The sequence below is a fragment of the Podarcis erhardii genome (genome assembly GCF_964252035.2).
Source record: "Podarcis erhardii genome assembly, chromosome: 5".
NCBI classification, from domain to species: Eukaryota; Metazoa; Chordata; class Lepidosauria; order Squamata; family Lacertidae; genus Podarcis; species Podarcis erhardii.
Window position 1 is genome coordinate 47,907,518 of NC_138509.1, and position 23,837 is coordinate 47,931,354.

At 41.3% G+C, this 23,837-nt stretch overlaps 1 protein-coding gene across 3 annotated transcripts in view; it reads right to left on the minus strand.

Annotated features, from left to right (window-relative positions):
* The window catches only part of GRK5 (G protein-coupled receptor kinase 5), a 153,455-nt gene that overhangs the window by 21,360 nt on the left and 108,258 nt on the right, over positions 1-23,837 (minus strand). For 2 of the 3 annotated variants that reach the window (XM_081863732.1, XM_081863731.1), the window contains exons 5-10: positions 11,718-11,818; positions 9,114-9,206; positions 6,766-6,829; positions 5,320-5,460; positions 4,185-4,375; positions 1,329-1,366 (exon numbers count right to left, since the gene is read on the minus strand). In XM_081863732.1, coding sequence (XP_081719858.1) covers positions 1,329-1,366; positions 4,185-4,375; positions 5,320-5,460; positions 6,766-6,829; positions 9,114-9,206; positions 11,718-11,818 — 628 coding nt within the window. Of the gene's footprint in view, positions 1-1,328; positions 1,367-4,184; positions 4,376-5,319; positions 5,461-6,765; positions 6,830-9,113; positions 9,211-11,717; positions 11,819-23,837 lie in introns of those variants that run through there. The other variant, XM_081863733.1, reaches the window with a different exon arrangement.

The window sequence follows — 23,837 nt, forward strand, 5'->3', positions numbered from 1 at the left end:
AAACCACAAATGTTCTAGCATAGCTATATACCTCTACAAAACAATGGGTTGTATCATTCCGCTGGTGATAAGGCATCTCTCAGCTCCACACCTCCCTAAATCTGCTCCAGAGAGTTGGGGAATTCCCCCTCCATAAGAGACTGAAAGAGGAGCCCAGGGCAGTGAGAAGACAGTGTTAGGGAGAATTGCCCCAAACTGGTCCCCATACTGTTCGGCAGGTGGAAGGCCTGCCATCAACTGATACAACCAAATCTTTTTCCCCTAAAAATTCACATCATAAAAAATAAATCTAAGCACGTTAAAGGAATAAAATGATATTGGCTCTTTGAAAGATCTCAAAAACCAATCAAGGAACAAATGAAACTGCCTTATTCCAGGTCAGGGCATTTGTTCATCAAGCTCCGTATAATCCCAATTTGGGCACTATCAGCTCTTGTGTACAGCAGAATGGAAACAAGGAGCAGAGACACACTAGGGAGCCAGAACCCAGAACTGCATGCTCTTTCTAGTAATTTTCCTGACACCTGTGTGCACAAAGTGAGTGTCAATAGAGAGGGGCCCTTTGTGCATATGACTGTATAAGTAAAAGCCTCCATGGGATCTGGTACCCTAAATTATCAGGATTTCATTTTCCCCTGCAGGAAGCTGATTGGCTGGCCTATGCTGGCCTGCATCATCTTTGTGGACAAGAGCAGGCTAAAGCATCATTCATTTCTGGGCTCTGAGATTTTATTTTCTGGAATAGTATTCCTAGGAACAGGGATACAGAACAATCAAGCACAACTCAAAACCATTTCTCTCTTGAGAGCAGGGAATATAACACAAAAAGAGTGCTTCTGGATCAGGCCAATGACCCATCTAGTACAGCAATCCTGTTCTCACTGTCGCCCACACGGTGCCTATGTTATTTACTAGTTTTGACACAGCTGATCAAAAACAGTAACGCAGGGTTTCATCTTGGAAACGGCTCCGAAAAGTAGGATAGAGTGCGTCTGCAAAGGCAGGGTGGGGGGCAGCATACAAATCTGAGCACCATAATTATTTATTAAGGAAAATTCCCAGAGTAATAAGGAGAATGAACAACTTTACTTATTACAGATCTGTTGCCCTGAACCTAACACCCACTGCTTTTCATAATAGCAGTTTCTTTTCTCTCTCTTTTCTGGGAAGTCTATCCTTTTCTATATCCCAAGAAAAGCAGTGGAGGCTGCTCCATGTCTTACCCACTTCAGAGAATGATTTGGCTCTGCACAATACCATGTCATACAACTAAATGTAAGCTACTTTACTGTGGAAGAAAAGGCCTTGCCTAAAGCTCTCAGACTTACCATAATCATCTAACAGGATATTTTCTGGCTTCAAATCCCTATTAAAAAGAGAGAGAGAGAGAGAAAGAAAGAGGAAAAAATTGCAATTATTTGTATGAAAGCAGCTTTGATATTGGAGGAATAGCAAGGCATCAGAATGCTGTTTCCTTCCAGCCATAACACAGCAGGGAGCCAATTCTCAGAAAACAGATTTCAAACGTCATTTTTTTTTTTTTTTTTAACTATTGCAAGATGGAAGCTCCCGGTCCATCAAATAATATTCCACTCTGCTGGCACAAGGTTATTCAGTTCAATGAGATTTGTGTTGACAGAGAACTCTGAGAATCATGTAGGTGATAATGTCTAACCCACCATCATAATATTAGAATAATAATAATTTTATAACCACTTTATTATTTATATGCCACCCATATAAATAAGGGCTAGCTTGCCCCAGTGTATGGAAGTGACCAAAGGGGTGCTGACCATCTAAAAAAAAAAATCCACACTCAACTTGGCTTTCTGGATTTCAAAAAGCCACTGCACTATTATTATTTCACAACCTATTTTTAGACAATGCCAATTTATACATATTTACTTCTGAGGTAGAAAAGTCTATTTACCACCCAGTTTTTATAAGGATAATTATTTGCTTTATTAAATTCATGCATTGGAGAAAACTTGTTAAAATATTGCTTCACAGATTATTGCATTTGGGAGGGGCTGCTTCAAACACCTCCCCATGTGACAATAAGGTGGGCAAATTGATACACAGATCTTTGTCACCACAGAAACAACCATGTGAATTGGCTAGACTTTAATTCTCCAAGTTGATTGTTAGAGCAATTTGCACTGTGAGAGGACCACCCATTATACAGAGCTTTAATTTACTCCCTTTTAAATGATTTTAGGTTTTGCGATCACTGGACAGAAAACTTAGTGGTTTCCCCTTACTAATCAAGTGGGAACTTTTTTGTTTATTCAAAACATATCATGCACATTATTTATTATTATAAGCCAAGGCACATGTACGAAGAACATTTTTGTTCCCTTCCTTTTGTTGGTTTAAATCCCTATTGACCTCACAAGATAAACTTCACAAGATAAACCAATGGGACCAGGCCTACTTTTCAAACAAACAACTCTGAGAAAATATGTGAAGGGTGAGAGAAGGCAGAAAAAAATGGATGGCTTTATTTTAAATACTACTGTATGCTTATTCTCAGTGCTAACAAAAAGATTCGCTTTGGAGAGGTGGGATGAAAGGTCATTCTCAACAAACCTCTTCATTCCAATTTTAAACGTTTCCTTGACGAGCCCAAAATGTTTTAATTCTCTTGCATTCTACATGTAGGCTGTTGATCGGTAGCTAAGGGGCAATACCCCCACTATTGCAAAATAATAAAATAAAACAAAACAGGGGGAAATTCTTACAATGTTCGTGGAAGTTCAAACATGTACTTGGCTACTTCCATGTTTTGTAGGGGTTCTTGAGCAAGATGCCCTCAATGGTCTCCTTCCCTTAGTGACTCCACCACTCGTGGTCATTATGTTGCTGCTCCTCCAGCTCATCATTGCTACAAACTGCTTTTCACCTTCTTTGCCTTCTGCTTGCTCATCTCCCTCTGAGTCAGGGCATGATGCAGGTGAACAAGCAGGTTGCAGTGGTGAGAGCCCATCCAGGAGGTTTGCCAGTGGGACCCCTGCTGGAGGTGCCCAACCATTTTGATCTTTGACACCAGGCTCTGGTCCCTTTGAAAAAGGATCTCTTTGATAAATTATCCTCTTCGAGATCAAGGACAAGTTGACTCCCGGTGCATCATGAAATAGTCCTGCCTCCTATTTCTCCACCAGTAAAATGAAGTCCACGTTGCATACAGACTATCTGTTCTGTCACAGAGCTATGGCCCCTTCCCTTGTAATCCTAGGGCTGAAACTCTTGAACATATGAGTCTATAAAGTCAGATAACTAATCATTATAACATAGCCCAGATTTGCAAATCTGTCCCCGAGAAACATGGCAGCAGCAGCCTCAGCAGCCCGGAGCTAGCCTGTTAGCGCAGTTGGCTCTGGCTGGCTTCAGGAGCTGCTCGCTGCTGTGGCACCCGCCATTTTTCTTGCGCCACAGCAGCGAGCAGCTCCTGAAGCCAGCCAGAGCCAACTGCACTAACAGGCTGGCCCCTCCTGGGCAACGGCTGCCTGCCCGTGGCTCCTAAGCCTCCCCGATCTGTCAAAACAAAGGGAGAAGGGGAAAGGACATGAGGGAAGGCTTGGGAGTCATGGGCACGCGGCGCGCCACTCCCCAGTTTTTTAAAAAACTCTGCGCATTTATGTTTCACAGGGTGTGAAAGAAGGACTTTGCACCTTTATACAATATGCATGTGTGCTTGGACCCAGGGTCTTTTGCCTCACCATCCTGACTACTGACTCCCTGTTGCTACTCAGCTTAAAAAAAAAAAAAGGGTCCCTGGATTAATTGAAAAAAATCTGGTAACCATATAACACAGCTTCCCGAAGTCTTAAGCAGAGCTCCCAGCCTTGTTACTCAAGAGCCTTTTTGAAAGAGAGGCTGGGGGCTGAATATAGGAATCCTATGGCTGTCGCAGGCGGGGAAACTAGATAAGGATTGTAACATTTTCCAGACAGATCCACATACAGGATCTTCAATTTCTAAGTAGATGGCTTTCATTATTTAATGGATGAGCAGCTTCTACATAAAATTTCAATGTGTGGGTCCTTATGTGATACTCCTGAAAAGCCCACTCACAAGCACAAAACATGGAGGTGGTTCTGCATATCATAAATATCTATGTAAAGTCTCAGGAAAATAAAACAGACTCTGCAACGAGTTTCTGAACACACCGGAATGATATTTACCTGTACACAGTGTTCTCTTTGTGCAGGTCTTCTAAGCCACAAAGAATCTCTGCTGCATGAAACAAGGCTCTTTCTTCCTCAAAGCCTGGGTTCCCCATATTATAGATGTGGAACTTCAGGTCACCCCCATTCATTATGGTTAGAACTAAACAGAGTGCGTCCTTTGTTTCATAGGCATAGGCTAAGTTGACCTAGAAGAACAGTTGGGATAGTTTAAAGCACAAAGACAGGTGCTTGGTGCACACATATTCATTCATTGCTAATGTTCTGCATTTGGAATGACATCAAGTATCATATGATTGAATGGAGCCAAAGGGGAGATAGGCAAATCGTCAAGGGTTAAAAAACAAAACTCTGAAAATTTGGAAGCAATGTGGTACTAGGTCGTTTTCATAAAGATTATCACTTGCAGGTCCATAGTGTCATGCTGCCATGAATATTTTTTCAGCAAAAGTAGAGACCTGATGACAACCAAAACAAAGGAGACAGTCCCCAAAAGAATGAGAAACAACAGACCAAGTTACAGGAGTCCCCCAAAAACAATAACAATCATGTAAAAAGTGATTATAGTTGAACAATACAAGATAGCACATAAAGCTGTGGTAGCCGTTATTCTGTAGCAATCACAACAATTTCTACAAGCAGCTCAGATTATTACGTTATTATGACGAGATATCCTAGACTGTACCCCATTTCATACTTCATCAGAACAAAACAGATAATTTATTGCAGATGACCTTCCCCCTTAGATTATTTTACATGCAGCCATGTTTTGTTTAACTATCAATCACTTTTTACACAATTATCATTGGTGGTGGTGGTTTGGCTTCCTGTGCTGCTCTGGGTTTAATTTTCTCAATTTATTCCTGCATCTCCTATGTCTGCAGCAGCTCAAGGTCTGACAAATGAAGCACGAGACGCCCTGACGTTTTGGACTATGAAAGAATGATGCACAGAAAAGGCTGTACTGGGAGTGACAAAACATATCATATACTGTACAGCCAACTTCAGAATGTTGGCTTGAGGCAAGATGTTTTCTGGAAGCATTATACACTTCCTGTGACTAATGCCATTCCTTGATGGGTGTGCCGCCCAATGGAAAGCCTGTGCCCATTGCAAATTTGGCAATACTTACTACAAATTGACTATTGACTTTTTCTAGAATCTGCTTTTCATTTAGGGCCATGGATTCACCTTTCCTCTTCTTTATCCTTTTTTTCTCTAATCTTTTGCATGCATACATTTTCCCAGTTGCTCGTACTTGGCAAGCACACACCTAGAAGGAAAACAAGAACATCAACAAATTGTGGAGGGGGGGGTTGTGCAGGAGGAATTTAAAACTGGTAATCCTGACCATGACAGTCCAGAAGGAAGTCTTGTTGCATTCAACAAGGCTTGCTCCAAGGTAGGTGGGGTTAGGATTGATGCCTATGTTACTAAAATCACTTCTTGATAAAACTGTATTATCTGAAACGCCCCCCCCCCATCTTACTTTTAAAGGAAATTCAGAACTAACTGAAGAGACTAACTAATAGATGAACTTCGGTATGTGACAAGGAGCAAAGTTTGAAGGAAAATTCAGGGCGCATTGAGCTACAGAACTCATTGAATATCCTAAACTGAGAGACACTGACCAGAATAACCTCTACCAATGGGATGGGGAACTTCAGGCCTGGCACCCAAAATTTGGCCCTCCTGGCCTCTCCATCTAGCATTTGAGACTCTCCATACCTCAGCCACACCCTTCCCAGACCTTCTTTGCACATTCTTTGAATGCTTTGCCTGGTTAGAATGCGTCCTTCAGCTCTGTTAATATTTCTTGTTTGCCTGGATAGAGACTAGAAGGCGCATGGGGATGTACCTAGACACTAGCCTACTGTACAAAGGTACAATTTGCATTCACTGCTCCCGCTTTTGTCTCGAGTGCAGCGCACCACTGGGCTGTGGCCCCAGGAAGGCTGTGTAGAAGGGGCTGTGGCCCTTGGGCTGAAAGAGGTTCTGGGAACTACAGAAAATGCAAGTTCCCATTCTGGAGGGTTGAGGCAGAAGAAGACCCTGCTGCAGCCAACCAAGGGGTTGAGATGCAACCCTCACTTTTCAAAAGAGCAACCACAGAAACAGGATGCAATAAAGGAGTCTTTGAAGCCTCTTCAACAAAGGAACATAGGAAGTTGCCATATCCCAACTCAGGCCATTGGTCAATCTAGCCCAGTATTGGCTACACTGATTGAAAGCAGCTCTTCAGAGTTTCAGGCAGACACTTCTCCCAGACATACCTGGAGATGCCAAGAATTGGATCTGAGATTTTTTACATGCAGAGAAGATTCTCTACTACTGAGATGTTGCTTTTCTCTCAAGCGATATGGTTTTATATTTACATACAGGTAAACATTTACTATCTCAAAAACACTGCCTGATGACACCATCTATGGCTTAAGCTTAAAGATTCTTTAACCTTAAATCATGGAAATCACACAGTCCTTAACATTTTCATGCTCAGTCCATCAGATATTTGTGGGGCTGGCTTACTGTTCTTCCGAGGAACACATTGTTTTCAACAGAAGTTTCCAGAACTACTTACCTCCCCGAATCCACCTTTTCCTAATACCCTGTACTGCCTAAATGTGTTTTTCGTTACTGGTTGTCTGAAAAAAAGATTGGGAATGGGAGACAGAGAGAGAGAAAAGAGATAAAATGCTTAATGGTATCTTTGAAGAAAGAAAAAAGAAGAATAAAAAAAGAATGTTGCTTTAAAGGTGATTTGAAGAAAATCATCCCCTAACCATTAGCTCACCATCCCAGGCTATTAACTCAACAAAAGAAAAGTTAAGTCAGCCATTCCTACAGCAATGCACAATGATAGTATTACCAGCTGTTTCGAAATTCTGCAGGTTTTTCACATTTCTCAAATGACACTGTTCATTATAGCCCCGTGGAGCTATTAGACACAAGCAATTTGCTTCCTGTTCCTACAGGGCAGACCAACCTGACCCTCCAAATGTTGCTCAACTCCCAATTCCCACTAGCCTCACCCAGCACAGTCAACGGTCGGGAAAGATGAGGCTTGTGGTCCACAAACCTCTGGAGGGTCATAGCTTCTCCAGCTCTGTTCTATGGCAAATACCTTGAGTACATGGACACCTCTATTGCCCATCAGGAGAGAGAGGCGTGTACTCCCTGTACTCAATCTGCTGGAATGTGATTAAATTCTACCCCCAAATTGTGATGGTCCGGAAGCACCCTTTGGGTAGCAGTTAGGGTGCTGATAACAGCAATTCTCCCTCAAGGAAATATTAAGGGCCAACTTGATTATCAAAATAGTCTGTTGACCTAATCTGGGCCTATTCCACTACATCACTGCTACATGTAGTCAGTGAAGCCACAGTTGCAGCTTCCTTTACTCTTGCCTTGCCAGCTCCTTGCTGAAGACATTTCAACTGTGGAACTAACTCCATCTATCCCATCCAGGTTCAGGGGATATTTTGAAGAAAAGTCAAGCCTGGACCATCGAACTCTCACTTATATAACTGGATTTCTGAAATCCAATGGGGAAATGGGTCCTTTTTCTTCCAGCACCTCACTTTTTTTTTTTAAAAAAAGAACATCGCTGTCATTTGTTCTTCAGGGGGCAATTAAATGAACATCCTCAGCTGATACTCAAAGGAGTATCACTATTGCTTTCCTGCCACAACCGATCGAGCCACCAGGGGGCGGCGTGCTATTACATTGAGGGTGAGCTTAGGGCTATCAAAGACAGCAACACTAGGATAGTGAAACTTGCAGCCTTCAGGCTTGCATTCAGAAGTCTTGCCTTGAAACATTCATGCTAAATTTTGAAAGTGAGACGTACCAGCAGCTAGACTAGGCTCCACACCCATCTGCCCTCATGGCCCTTTTCTCTAATCCCAGATGTGTGGGTGTTGTCTTGCCTGCAGTTACTCAATAGTGAAAAGGAAGTATTTGTGTGGCAGACAGCAACTGGGAGATGCGCTTAACCCCCCCTCAAAACAATACAACAAATACCTCGACTCAACAGTTGGCAGCTTTAAAAATATAAAAAGTCTGAATGGATACTAAAAAAGAACAAACCAAAGAAAAACCCAGTAAAAGCAACAGTAATTGATGCATTGTTGCCAAAACTGGGAGTATGCCAAAGTAAGGTTACCAGATATCCCCATTTCCTGGGGACAGTCCCCGGATTTACAAATCAGTCCCCATACAAAATCCATTGAAGTTGAAAAGTGTCCCCGGATTCATTGAAAAAAATCTGGTAACCTTATGCCAAAGTGTAAAATTCCTGCATTAGTTATATGTGCGGTCTGGGAGAGTCAGGCTGCCATCCTAGTATCAGAGACGCCGACTTGCACCCAAGATTGAGGGGGCCCATCACGCACATTTGATGTAATGTGTGTGACGCTGCAACCTTGGCAGGGAACTCAGCAAAATGTGGCTTCAACAACCTCCACGGTCAGGAGGACTCAGCCACTGACACAGTGCTGTACTCAGATCTCCCCTCACACTGAGGTGACCCGGCCCCCTGCCCAAAGAGACTGAGGGGGCTGAAAACACCTCAGCCTCATAAAGTTGGTGCAGCTGCCTAGCACACACACTTGCCCAATGGACCAAGTTCCATTGAAGTAGGGTACTAACCAGGGCTGTCCTTTATCCCTGCTTTTATTTATTCTAGTAACTGAATATTCTTAACTGAGTATTTAGCTTCTTAATATTAAAAATAAAGAACATGGGCTTACATTTATGATTAGCATGAAAAGTTTGGACAAAGTCTCCCCATTGTCTAAGGGCAGTCAAAAAGAGTGAACTTCAATTCATTTGCAAGTGCTAAAAGTACTATTAACATTATTATTCCCCTATCCTTTCCTAAGTGCCATCATGGAATAAAAACATACAACGCCCACCTGGACCACTTACCTTTCCAGCCATTTCCACTGGAGAAATCTATCAAAGTACATGCTGGCTGAATATTCTCGAAAAGGTTCTCCACTTAGGTAGTCTTGAACAGATCTGTCTCAGATGAAAAAGACAAGACAAACATTTTACAATCCCGAGTCTCATTATGAAGACGTACTCAGACTAGTCTCTTTGAAGTGAGGATGCTTAGGTGAATTTCCACAAGTTCAAATGTAAATACATTAAAAATATATAGCATGTTATTGTTAATGTCAAACTCTGCGGATGTTGATGGTATGAGTAATTGTTAATATTTTAGGAGGTTAGCAGTTCTCAAACACCTGGGTTTTATGATATTTGCTGATAAACCAAAACATGCTCTACCAACCAGTGTTTATAGTTTCTACCCTTGCCAGTAAACTCTGTATTAAAGGTATTGCAACAGTCTGATTCACTGAGCAAAAAATGCAGGGTTTCTTCATGCACACCTGAATGTACATAGCTAATTAAATGCTATGCAAAGCTGGTTTATTTCAACTAGATAATTAAGAACAATTCTTTTTTTAAAAAAAGGAACAATGGCTGCCTTTCATATATCTCTTTGAGTTTTAGTTTTGTACTTTGACAATGAATACCAGTTGCTGGAAACCACAGGAGCAGAGGCTGCTCGTGTTTGAATCCGCTTGCTGGTTTGTCAGTCACTGTGAGAACAGGATGTTGGACTAGATGGGCTATTGGTGTGAGCCTGCAGACTCTTCTTCTGGTCTTAAAAGGCAAGATTTACCAATAAAAGCCATGCTTTGAAATCAGTATACAGCAGATGAACAAGGCACAGCTTTGAACACCAAGCTCAGCTCTGCCTTTTTCATAACTGCATGGCAGTATCCCTACACGATACAAACAAAGCCAAGGGGACAAAACCAGCTCGTTGTTAACACTGTGAATGATTCTCATTTTCTTCCCCGGCAAAGAGAAAAATAAAAGCAGGACAAAGTCATTCAAACACATAAGCAGAACTACTGGTCTATTTTTGCAAATACCCACTTAAACCATCCGGGAGCAACAAAAGCCACCCAGCCAACAGAGACTACATGGTGACGGCTTTCAATGATCCCTGGCTTTTGATTTTTTTGTTGTTTTAAGGTCCCACTGTCCCGACAAACATGGGAACTAGGGTTTGCAACGTAAATCTTTTTATGCAGACCTTTTCGGTACAATAGCAAAATTGCTGCGACTTTGCGAAAATCGATAAGCCCTTTCACAGACAATAGGATGACACAACACACATACATTTCAATGCCACGGTGCACAGCAGCATTTGCACAGTCTTTTGTCCACATAGGCTAACAGCCAATTAATTCATCCCCCCTCCCTCTCCAATTTGAATGGGAGGCAATTCAGTCTGAAAGGGATGTGGATTCCCTGCACCTCCTTTGGAAGCACGAGGATTTGAAGCTTTTCGTTTTGCTGTTTTGGCTAGAATATATTGATGTAGACTGTCAACAACATGAAGGTTGGGTTTTGTACAGGACCTTCCAATACCCCATACATACACAGGAAAAAGCATGGGCAAAGCATGTTCACCATCATGAGTGAAAAACCTATTTTGTCACATGTATGCACATTGCCAAGTTGTGGCCCATGCTACGTATTTCACTAGGGACCCTGGCAGAGAAAAAGAAACCCTGCATTTCTCTATTAGTTCTACACCAATCAGGGCTGGTACTTCCCTGTTCACTGTAAAGGAAAATCCTTTTCCCTAGCAAGAAACAGACACATCCCCCCCCACCCCTTGTTACTGCTATTATTATAATGTTCACTCATGCTTTTAGGAGAGGGAAGTACAGGAAGATCAAATAAGAAGTTTTATGAGTGTAAGAAGACAGGAAGATGTCAGTTTATATGGTCCATTGGTTCATTTAGTTCAGTATTTTTTATGATGACTATCAACAACTCTCCAAGATTTAAATGGAGATCTGTTCAAGCCCTACCCTGAAGATGCCAGGGACCGAGTCAGGGACCTTCTGGATGCAAAGCAGATGTTATACCACTTAGCTAACAAAATGAAAAATGACAAAGTTCAGGAAAGGGGATTGACTTGCTGTTTTCCTGCGTTTCTTACTGTATGGCTTTCAAGACAAATGAGTGGTACAGCCGGCAGCATTCAGCCAAATATGCAACCCCACTGCCAACTATTGGGAGTTCAAAAGAAGTTTTTAAAATGCTAAGTGTATGTTGCAAGGGGTGCAGATGTCACTGGATAATTTTTTTAAGGAAACAAGTAAAGGATGCAAATAGAAGAGTTGGACCTAGTACTGGTTCCTTTTCAGTTTTGGCTTATTGAGTATTACCTTCTAGTTATTCCCATTGCATTAAGGGGCCACAAATACAGGACAAATATCAAATCAATCTGAACCAGCTGTGTTTAGCACTGGACACTCTAAATTCCCCTCCCCACAAAAAAAAACACACAAAAACATTGCCTGTATAAAGCCCTTAAGATAACAAATGTTCGTTTCGAGCAGCAAATAAGAAGCTGAGACGAATTGAAACTCTCAGCCTTTAACTGGAACGTAATTGGAAAAGAATATTTCAGACAGCAACAGTGAAATAACCCTAACTTACTTCACACAAGGTGAGAATAGCTCTTTACAGGGACTGTTTTCAAGTTTTTCTTCTGTCTGCTGGACAAGATCTTGACTGACTTCTGCTACATAAACTGGAGACTACAAAAAAGCAAAGAGATTAAGCAACACATTAGCTTTGTGATAGGGGAAAGCATTCCATTGACAACCAGGTTCATGTATAGACAAATATTTGCAGTCTTAAGAAAACAACGCCAGAATTTATCTCCCTGTGGCTCGTGAATGCAATATTTTAAACGGAAACACACATTTCATCACACGAAAGAATCTGGGACTTATTTGCAGCACAAACGAGAACCCGCTAAAGTAAGCCAAGATGTAGCCAGTCCACCTTCTTTTCCTTCTTAAATATAGAGACCCTGTTTAGAAATATTCTAGAACCCTCCGCAAAATCTCCCTAAAAGTGTGGTGTTGTAGGATCCTGAGATCATGTTAAGGGTAGCCAAATTCTGTGCGATTGCCATAAAACTTAGGGAACAAGATGTGCTATCATAATGATTAAGGTTTTAAATGATAATTTTAGGTTATATGTTAGTGACTAAGTTATAATTTATATATTTTTAAACTGTTGCTATATCTGTATTGTCTCTGCTATACCTAATTGCAAATTCAAATGTATCCCTATCATGTTGTATGACTTCCTTGATATTGTATGTGGGCTGGAACTGTTCTGTGACCGAAATAATAAAATTCAATTCAGTTGTGTTGTGTTGTTGATATCTGCCAGTTAGCTGCAAATGAATGAATATTGTGGGACTCTCGACAAAGCATTACTGTTATTCCCCACTTCCTAAAAGGAGTCAGCCCATCAGCCAGCCCTACCCTCTTCCAGCAGCCATTCCTACTTCCAGCAGTTTTCTTCTCTAACAGTTAGCACTCTATAGTTACTGAACATGCTTAGTTCTGTTCCATTTTGGTGACAATCTCGTCGGCACTCACCACCTGAATGTGCTCCCAGAGGGAGTGCTGGTCCTGTTTCTGTGAAATTTGTTTTAAGTCTAGCATCGATGACTACCTCAAGGGTTTCATGAGGTATGGTTGCCTTTTTAATGGTGCTGTTGGCTAATGGCTATTTAAAGTTGTGACACATCTGGCCTGAGAAAGAACAGGAGCTAAAATCAGTGCTCTGTCTCCCTTCCTCTGTGAGTGTATTCTCAAGAGAGATGGAATATGGCAGCCTGAATATAACCAGCAAAAAGAAAGAACGTTTTGCAGCCAGCCAATGAGAAGGATCAAATGCAGAGCCTTGTATTTGTGGAAACAATCCTGCTTTAAAAGCGAGGGTGCCTGGTGCTTTGCTGCTTCCTCTCTTCCATGTTGTATTATTAATAAGCAATCAGATATTACAAATCACTTCATAAGACTCCAGTTCTTTCTCCTCACAAGGAAATTCATGCTAAAGAAGTCAGCCATAGGAGCTTCCTACCACGCAAGCTAGCAGACAGAAATAGCATTATGCAACCACCCAAACCAACTTTTGATTTGTATGACAACTGGCCAAGAGTTTTATTTTTATTTATAGTGTTACTAAATTCAAAACGTAAAATGCAACAGTTCGAATAGAGTATTTTTAAAAATGTAAATAAAGTGATTAATTTATAGTATACTTTTATAATTTATAGCACTGGTTGTATGAATAGTTGCTCGTGGATGTATACTCGCATATGTAAACTCCAAAGAGTAAAGATTTATAATTTTATGTAACTAGAAGCTCTCTTTCGATGTTTGAGCTATCCTCTGCATATGCACACATCCCACCACACATCTGCAACATGCAAAGAAACATTGCAGATGTGGCAACAGAATGTGTGCAAGATGGGGATGGATCCTTGTATCTCTCTGCCATATTCACCATAAGCAGGAGCAGTCCAGTGCCAGAAGGTATTACGACCACTGACAATCAGGTACTATCATTTGCGACAAATTCCATAGTCGGTGCTGCATATACTTACTTGAGAAATTCTGATAAAAGGGTAATCTTATAAATTGGGGGGAAGAGGGCTCCAAGCCACTTGGAGTAGCAGACAATTTGTTTGTTTGTTTGTTTTTTTGAGGTGGTTGGATCAAAAATCGCTTTCTGCTACTCCCCTTTCATGCCCATTACTTCCTCAGTGCTTTCATTTCTTTTACAGCTGTTTGCGCACTTATTTACAGCAGCACCCCGAACAGAGGAACATAGTTTTATATCTAAAGTTTTTCTTTTCATCCCTCAAATTTGCAAAAAAGCAGAAAACTGAACAAGAAAACCACCTTACTTTTTTTTACACAAGATATTTCACAGCAATCTGAAAAGTAGGTGCTGAGAATTTGCAATTGCCTGACTGTGTTCTTTTGTGCACTTCCTGGACAGCTTTGGGTTTTTTTTTAAGAAACATGCACACACAACTTTGTGTGTGCATGCCTTGCCAAATAAGTATAACAGAATCAACAAATTAGAAGGCAGGGACAAACACAAGAGACATGCTGGTATGAACATAAAAGACCAAAGTTGCCCCTCAAATACAGATTTGAGTGGTATGGACTTCTCTGGGCTAATACAAAGGGAGGGGGGAGTGGATTGACAGCTAAACAATGCTTAATGTTGACAGGTCCTTGATCTGTTGTTTTGAAATGGATGCAATATCATGGGAAGTCTCTTAATAAATCCCTGCAAGACATGCCTAAAAATTGCATGGACAACCCATCAGGGAAGAAAGGTGGAAGCAAAACTAAATATCCAGCAGTGGTAGAGCAGATTAAAATATATTCTCCATCACCTCTCTCTCTTAAACACTGACACACACTTTTCTCAACCAGTTACGGTAACCAAGACTAAAATGACACTGCAAAGGAGCAATGGGCAAAGTGTGGCTCTCCAGGTGTTCCATGAAGGCTGGCAACACTAGCCCTGTTGTGAGCGAATCTCTTGCAGATGATCGCAGTGCTTGGAGACTGACAGGTCATGTCACCAGAGGAGAAGTGATCAGAGGAGAAATGGCCGCAGGAGGGAGAACAGAGAGAAGAAATGCCATGGTGCACCTTTAACAGCAAATGGGACGTCTTCATCTGCCCCAGCTGCAATAAAACGTGTCTCCTGTATTGGTTTCTACAGCCTCAGCAGGCTCTGTAACTTTCCAACAGTTTGACTTTACTCTTGATGGCGCACTCTTTAGTTGTCTGTCAAGACAGACAGATTCCAACAACAACAAGGGGGTTGGACTAGATGGCTCTCAGGGCCTCTTCCAACCATACAATTCTGTGATGCCATGTGTTTTGAAGTTCTTTTTAAATCAGCTCCATAAACTAATTAACATGAAAATGTCTGCACATCATGCAGGGTTTTCAGTCCAGCTTTCTAGAAAACAGACAGAATTCAGGATAAAACAAAGGAACGAGTGCTCCCATGCATCGTTCTCACTGCTCTTTCCTGCTGCAATTTCATGAGAGATGCATACTGAGCTTCATTTTTCAGAACTGATCTAATCTCTCACTTTTCCTCTTTGCGAGCCAATCTGTATTTAGAACATGTTTATCCATGTGAGTCAAGTCTCTTTAGAATGCTATCATTCATTACCTAACACATAAGAAGAAACATATGGATGGACTTGATCCCATTATGGAATGCTGCAAACCGTTTATTTTTAACAGAAATAATCTCCCCTTCCTTTTAGCTCATGTCGTGGAAAGGTTAGAAGACACCCCAGCCAAGAAGCTAGACAATAACTTTATTGCTTCTCTCAAATTTAAACAGACCAGCAACGGGAAACCTTCTGACCTTCCCTCCCGACAACGAAATCCAGTGCCACCTAGTGATTAAACTAAATGATGACACTGTCCCTACCCACCTCTATTGCATATCTATGAAAACAAGCTGTGTAATTGTGTAGACCTTGAAACCATTCAGAAGTATCAGCCTCAAGCCAGAGGAGCCATTCCAAGTGGCGCAATCAGCATTAACTAACCTTGTAGATATTTTATAGTCCCAAAGGGAGTTCTGAGCACATTAAATACATCAACATTACTCACTCTTTTCACTTTTGCTTGAGACACATTGCCAGAGAGTTCTTAAACTGCAAGCTGGGGCACTTTTTCTTTTTCAGAGCTGCTTGACATGTGTTTAAATGCAATTAATTAAAACAACTGAAGGCACTTTTTAGTTCTACATTTTGTGAAATCTGGATTTACCTGCTACTGAAAATACTAACTCCATGAAAACCCCAGGTGCACAGAGTCTAGTGGAACACACTTCAGATGTGGAGGCAGTGGGGGGGGGGAATCTGAGAGGCCTGCTTAGAAACTCTTATTCTGGGCCTCTTCTGCTCTGCCATGAATGTAAGGTTCACAGTTGGAAGCAATGGGTTCATGCGGACCACGAGCAATGCCTTCTGAATTATATTTAAAAAGACCTAGCACAGTGCCCATAAATGTGGCAGGCAGAATGAGAGACGATTAGCAAGCTTTAGCTTCCCCTCAGCCAACTGCCCTAACTTACCTCCTTTGCCTGCTTCTCAAGATCAGGTTCTAATCAGCAGCACTGCCAGCATTTGCAGGCCACAGAAACTAACAGGAATTGGAAGGTGGCTGAGGAGCAGAGCTCCAGATCTGGCAGGGCATCTTCCCTGAGCAATGCCAGAAACTTCAGTGGCAAGCAAGAGCTTCTGCCAGTCCATAACTTGCCCACTGAGTTACTATGGCAATGAGAAAATGCTAGTGTGAGGAAGGGCTGCTGAACAATCAAAAGTTCACTGTGTGGCCCGAGAAAAAGTCTACTCTGAGTAATACTTAGTACAATATCTAGAGATACGACAGAAAAGATAGAAAATTGGATATATATGGTGCTTTTTTCCTTAAAAAAATGTTTAGGGGTACTCTTTTTCCTACTCATATTGAAATACTGCCCCTCAATGAGGCCAAATTTAGATTCACAAAATGTTTACGGGTATGCATCCCCCCAGAAAAAAGCACTGGCTCCAGCATTCTGTAAGGACTCTACTAAATGGACATGTCATAGCTAGGGGCGGACCAGGCAGTTAAATTCCGTCCCATTTCAGTTTTGCTGGCACTCAATAACAGGTCTGTCCCATTGTGTTTTTTGGTGGATGTTGTTATAGTTGAAAGAATTCATGAAAAGTCTGCATTAAAATTCTATGCATTCTGTGCACAGCTTATACATAAAATATGCACTTTTATGCAAAATATACATTTTGCCATTTTAAAAACGTAAAATACACATGTGAATGCATTCTTTTTGCACCCCAAAACTGCATCACAAAATGTAGGTAAGTGCATCATCAAACAGAGAGCTGTGTCCTTTTCATGCAAGTAAGTTCAAGGAGCGCCAGACTGGACCAGTCTGCTGCAAAAAATGGACCATACAAATTGTTCTTCCATCGCTAGTTATAACACTGGCAAAACAATTGGCGTATATTCCAGTTCCTGTTCCAAGTATTTCCACTATCATGTGCTTCTGAGAAATGGCTTCCACATGTTTGTGTTTCCATTGCTAGCCAAACCTAACAGAAGTCTGCAGGATCAAATATAGTTATTTAGCCAAATGGCCTACATTACATCCCAGTGTTTTGGAACCTATGGCTACCATGTGTGTGCACTTCAGAGACTGGCGTGATAAAAGAAATACTCTTTTGAAATTGCCGAAAGACGGGAAGGGGGGATAACATGTTCTAATTACCCACATTGATCCCCCCTGACATTCTACTAGTAATGATACTGCTTCAAAAGGAAATGATTCCCAATCAGAGTCTCAAATAAAAACAACAAACAGCATAATTAAGAAGTTCAACTCAATTTAAGTTGCCTAAAAGTCTATTCCAATCCAATCAAACAAGGTCTGGGCCTCAACCACAGCCTTGGGTCTTGCCAAAAGGGGTTAGGTAGAAAGAGAAAAGACAAGGCAGCTTTAGTGAAATGCTCCTTAGCAAATAACAGTCCAAAAATCCCACTGTGTTATGGAGCTATTAGACATTTAAACAGTTAGAACAGTGTGTGTGGAATGATATTCAATAGGAAGTGGGCACATCAAACAGGCACATGGGAATTCTGGACAACAAGACATGGAGGTTCCCCTGTACCACAGATTAACTATTCCTTCAACCATATGGATGCTTATGATTCAGTGTGAAAAGGGTAAAAGCTCAACTAACTGAAGCTCCTGCTTTTAATCTGTGATGAGAACTTGAATTGGTTGACTCAATTAATCAACTAGTTTGAGACTCAGTTAATCAACTAATATTTCCATTCATAAATATACACAGTGAGAGTTATCTAAAATTTTCATTTGGGCCTGAGGAGAAACTCAGAAATTTAGGCATGAAGATGTTAAGTCATATATCTAGGTTGAGAAATACCTTATGGACCTACCCTCTCATTTGAAATTGTTGGTTCTTAAAGTAATAAAATCACCCAGCATCACACTGAAATGCAACCTAAAATCAGGTCATTTGCTCTGTTTCATCAGACATGGACACTGTGGGAGATATGACATGACAAGTGCTGTGATTAGCTTGCCTGCAAAATATGCCAAACAAACGGTCTTGTCCTCTGGTCACTGCAAACAGTTGCTCTCTTTTTAAAGTCTTCCATTAGTCCTAAGCTCGAGTGTTACATAGGATGTTCTGCATTTGCAAAGCAAATCAAGCGGTTATATGGAGTTCTAGTCCTAACCACTTGAATATTCTTGCATAGTTGGATAGAGTAACACATATCCCTTGGGTCGGCAATTTATGGAAGGAATGTGAGCTAGAAGAAAGTCTTATTAGGAGATAGGATTGCTTGCGTTTTATTAGGACTATATTCAGGTCTAGGAAGAGAAAATACTTCAACATGTGCCTCTAGTACCAAGATTCTGTAATCTTGAGGTTTGTCGGTGACTCATAGATGTGATTTATCAGCTAAAGGAGTAAGGGAAAATATGGAACCCTTTAATTTACGGCCAACATTACTCATTTTTAGAGTCACCAAAAGCACTTCTCTTTGATGTGTGAACTCTTGTTTTATAGTAACTCCAAAAGACCTGCTTTAATGTCCATTTCTGCCCCCCCTAAAAATAATGGGAAACAAATAACCTTGATCACTGAACTTGATTTGGCCACAACACATTTTGTATCAACCTACCTGTGGTGCGCATTTAGCATCATTTGCTTCTACAGTTACTATTATTGCTAATTTAAAGCCAGCCTTTTTTCAAGGCATGAGTTGAAGGCACATGGGGCAACCTCCTTGCTGCAGTTAAGCTGGTCCGTGCCTGGTCAGTTATGGGATGGGAAACAACCTAAGAACCCTATAAACCACCTTGAGTTCCATGGAACTGAGGTAGAATATAAATCCTGTGCAACATATTTTGGTCAGTCAAGGGCTCTCTAAACACTATTCTCCATAACTGTTCTTCCTTGCCCTTCCAACCAAGTAAACCTAATGATAAGGAGACGGAATTATTATGTTAGTTTTCCTGGCTATATTGTTTATGCTTCTGTCCTAGTTTCTAATGCTCTTCTTACACTGCATTATCTGTTTCTTTTAGAAACGGTGGTTTTTAGATCAATAACACTACCATGTAACACTAAATTTCATCATATCAGTGGGCATGAAGTAACACAACACTGGGTGCCATTTGACATGTTGCCATTGAGTGTTTCTGTTCCCTAGGATTCACCCAGGATAAAAATGGCAGGAAAGAACGATATGCGGGAATACTGCTTCAGATTCCCTCACATGGTGTGAGCCATGTAAACAGTGGGAAAATTACACTGCAAAACTCCCACAATTTTCTGGGTTAACAGGGATGCAAACAGATTTCTTGCTGGAAACAATTAACATGAAAATAAGTGCTAAATTCCACTAGGTTCCCCCAGATTTCCAAAAAGTGATTTTTATGTCATGTGACTGATCACACAAAACGTGGAAATTAACAAGTAAAGAAACATGAGAAAAATGAAATAAAGTCAAGGTTTCCAACAGGCTGTCAGGGCAGGTGTTCACAGCAGGGCAGCAAAAACTCACAAGGTGTCGGTGAAGTTTACTCTTTATTCAGAGAAACAAACCACTCAGGCCTAGTGAGCACAGCAAGTCTTCCCAATAGATCTTGCCCCAATGAGGCAATTGCAAGGAATGAAGGTCCCTGCCTTCCCATCACTCTCTAAGGCTGCTCCTCCACTGGGTCCTTCCCAAGCAAACTGAGGCTCCAGCGCCTCCACCCTCTTCATACCTTTGTGGGTTCTGGGAGACCAGGGAGAGAGAAGCTGGTCACAGCAGAAGGGAGAAACCCCCTGGATTCTTCAGCAGCCCCTGGATTCTTCAGCAGCCAACCTCATCTCTTCATCTTGGCCCCTCTCCACTCCAGCTGTCTCTTCTGCCTCTGATTCTGGACTGCTCTCTGCTACAGCCTCTTCCTGCTCATTAAACCCTGTTACCTCTCCAGCTTCCATCACCTCCTCCTCCCAATCTGCTCCCTCTTCTCCCCCTGACCACTCATCATCGTCCACCATCAATCCCCTGTCTCTGAACCTTCTTCCACTGTGGGTTCCCCAGCTGCTGCCTTCCTCCACTTCTCTGCATCCAGGCAGTCCATGACACAGGCACATGATTCAACCAGATCCACAAACTCAAGAAGAATCCAAAGCATGTCCAGTTGTTATTCAAAGAGTGAAGCAAATACAAGTGGGCAAGACCTCAGGAAGATTGATAAGTCAGGTCAGAACCATGTTATATAAAGAATAGTTATGTTCTATATAGTTATGTTCTATGCTTCTGTACCTTCCCTCTCATCATTGGCTCTGATGGCACGGATGGGGAAATTCATAACATTTTAACAGCAGGTCTGTTTTTCTACATGCCATGAAGGGGAGGGGACAGAGCCTACTGGTCTGGGGAGAGAACTTAATATGGGCTACTACTTTGGGTGGCAGTCTTATACCTCTTTAGCAGATAATTCCACCCTGAAAGAAAAGGGTTGAATGCCCATCTGCTACATCCCGAAGCATCTGTGTTCAAGGCAGAAAATGCAGTGTTCAAAATGGAGTTTGTCTTCATCCCTAACACTAGGCAATACTCCTCATATGAAATACAACTTTAATCTGACTAGGAAAACTTGGATTTTTAAAAGGAAAATAAAATTATAATTATAGCAGCAGCAGCCCTGGCCTTATACAAAATATTCAGCCACAAATGAGCTTGTGATACTGCCAGGTTTTAAATGTGTAGCAAATCAGGTGAAGTTAACATATGGTATGTAGCTTTAAATGTCATTTGCATTAAACAACTAGAGTCTAGCATGTTATGGTTCAGTTTCAAAAAGTGTCCTAGTGAAAAACTATCCAAACACACCCTCAAATTTAAAATAGTTCATTTGCCAAACAAAAGGTTAAGCTAGTAACTCTTTCAATACTGCTTTTACATCTAATACAAACAGTGTGGTATACATGTGGGCAGCTGACATCCAAATATAAGCAATTTGTAAGGGTCTCTGGGTGAGAAAATGCTTGGAAAACGCTGTGTGGTCAAACTACTATTCTCACTAGAAGAATCTCTTTAAAATGCAAGGCAGAGAAGTCAGGGTGGAATGTCGCCCGAACACCAGCTTGTCTTCTGCAGCCATATTTGCTCTCGATTTGTTTGTCTACAACTCCTTGGTAAATAGCAAGCATTCAACTAAATTTTACTCAGGGAAGACTCATGGGAACTAATGGCCCTAAATTAGTCATATTCATTCATTTCAGTGGATCTACCGAGGTCTGGGGTGGGTTGCAGCACTGGAGCACATAGGGCTGCCAGCTCTGGACCCCTCCCATACTTCGCGGCCACCACACAACAGAGCAAAGGATAACCCTTCTTTTCCAAATGGCTGTGTTTGGGGCAGGCCTGCCACATCTAGGTGGATAACTTTGTTTGTGTTCCTCTTAGTGTCACTGCCATAGGTTGGTCATCTCTTCTTAGGCATTAGCAGCAATGTGGAACTGGCAGCTTAACACTGCAAGCCAGCAGAACCAACGACAAAGGTTTTCTTTGCAACCAGGCAGTTAAGCTAGGGTGGAAACGGATCATTTGGAAGAAAAACAAAACAGAAACCCTAACTCTGCCTTATTATTGCATCTGTTCCAAATGTTTCCTCCCCTTTAAAGAAAAAAGGAAAGTAGAATGAACACATTTGTTCTGTCTGGACTGGTTCTAATGGCAGCATTGTGGTTAAGTCATAATGCCCAAGCGTCGCATTCCACACCCCGAAACATAAGATTTAAATGCCTATGACCTTTGACAAGGCATTTGTATCTAACCAGAGCTCTTGTTCTCGATTCCAGTATAATTTGCAGCTGTCCCCTGGAAATATCACACATTATTCATATGTCATTAAAGGGAGATTTGCCTGGCACAGAAATATGCCTTTCCTGCCCCAGGGACATGCCTTGGATAGGCCTCAACTAAAGCCTAGTTAAACAAAAGGGGGGGAATTGCACTGGTTCCAATGGGTTTTCAGTCAGAAGAAGGTTCACATTATTATCTACATAGTGCATACTAGCTGTTTAATGGATTTCAGTTCTGCCTCATGCTGCGAGTTTCTCTGTCTAAGGTAATTATAAAATTCCATAAAGCACCCCATCAACACGCACAAGACCCCTTCCCTCCACTTTTCAATGGTGCCCAATGCACGTTCCAGTACACACACGGGAAGCGGCTTCTAACCAACCACGGGAGTCTTGTGGTGTATGCATAAAGCCAAGCAAAGTAGCAAATGTCAGAAACCCTGGCAGAACTGAAATTTACAAGGATTTCTTACTATTTCAGGAGCTTGCTGGAAAATGTCAGAAAATGTCTATGTTGCCCAGTAAAAGACAAATCAAGACCTTTGGCTAATGACTACATTTCATCCTTTTTTTATATTGTTTACCAGCGAAGTATGGCATTTGCCTTGATTGCGTTACAAGTCTTGTTTCCAGGATATTTGCCATCATGTCTTTGCAAATGATAGACACTAGTATAAAAATTAATATTTATGCATCCGTTTGCAGCATTTATGTAAGCCACCCTTTGACAATGTTCCCTGGGAAACTCGTAACTTGCTAACAAAAGACCAAAACTCAGAAACTGTAAAACAAACTGCAGCAAAAAATGTCAACAAACTAACTTTACAGTGTAACTAAAAATACATAATTTTAAATCCCCTCTTATCTTTGAAGATCTCTGATTTTTAAAAGGGCTGGGGTAGTAAAAGGGTTTTCAGCATGTGCTGAAATGACAATAAAATATGCAAGATGACCCAGGGACTCTATAACCAGGGAGCACCACCCAAAACTCCTCTCCCTGGTAGCACCTGCCTTACTTCATTTGATGGGAGCACCTAGGCCAGGTCCTCTGAAAAACAAATCAAAACTTGGGCACAAATACCTTATTTTTCCGTGTATAAGATGCACCCATGTATAAGACGCCCACTATTTTTGGAGACTCCAAATTAAGAAAACACCCCTCAGCACTACCCGTGTATAAGACGAGCCCCAATTTTAAACCTAATTTTTTGGTTAAAAAACCCCCATGTCTTATGCATGGAAAAATACGGTAAATAGGGAAAGTGATGTATTTCAAATGGCACTTGTGATTTAAGTAGTAAATGTTACCAGGCCTCCTAAAAATCTTAAGACTTCCAGGCAGATATCAATATTAACACAATTTTCATATTTACCATAATAAATACTATTAATCCAATTTGCAACCTTCAAGAAAAGCAGCTGGAATGGTACCTTTCCCCAAATTGTTCACCAGGCCTGCCATCGTATGATAGACTGCCCATAAAAATGGTTCAGAAATTTCCACTTATGCAGTATATTGCCACATACCTCCTAATGGGGGCTGGATACAAAGAATATATTAATATTCATCAATATTGGCTGCCAGTATATTTATGAAACCAATTTAAAATGCTGGCTATAAATAGCACAGGACAAACTAATCCAGGTGTGAATCAGTTGTTTGATTCTGAATCCCAAGGCCAATGTTATAAAATATGATAAAATCAGACAAAAAAATCTCCTGCATTTTTATATTGTGAAACATATTATGAATGCATGTAAAAGTACACCTTGAAAATGCGTTACAGTAAAGAGGAGGTAAAGAGGTA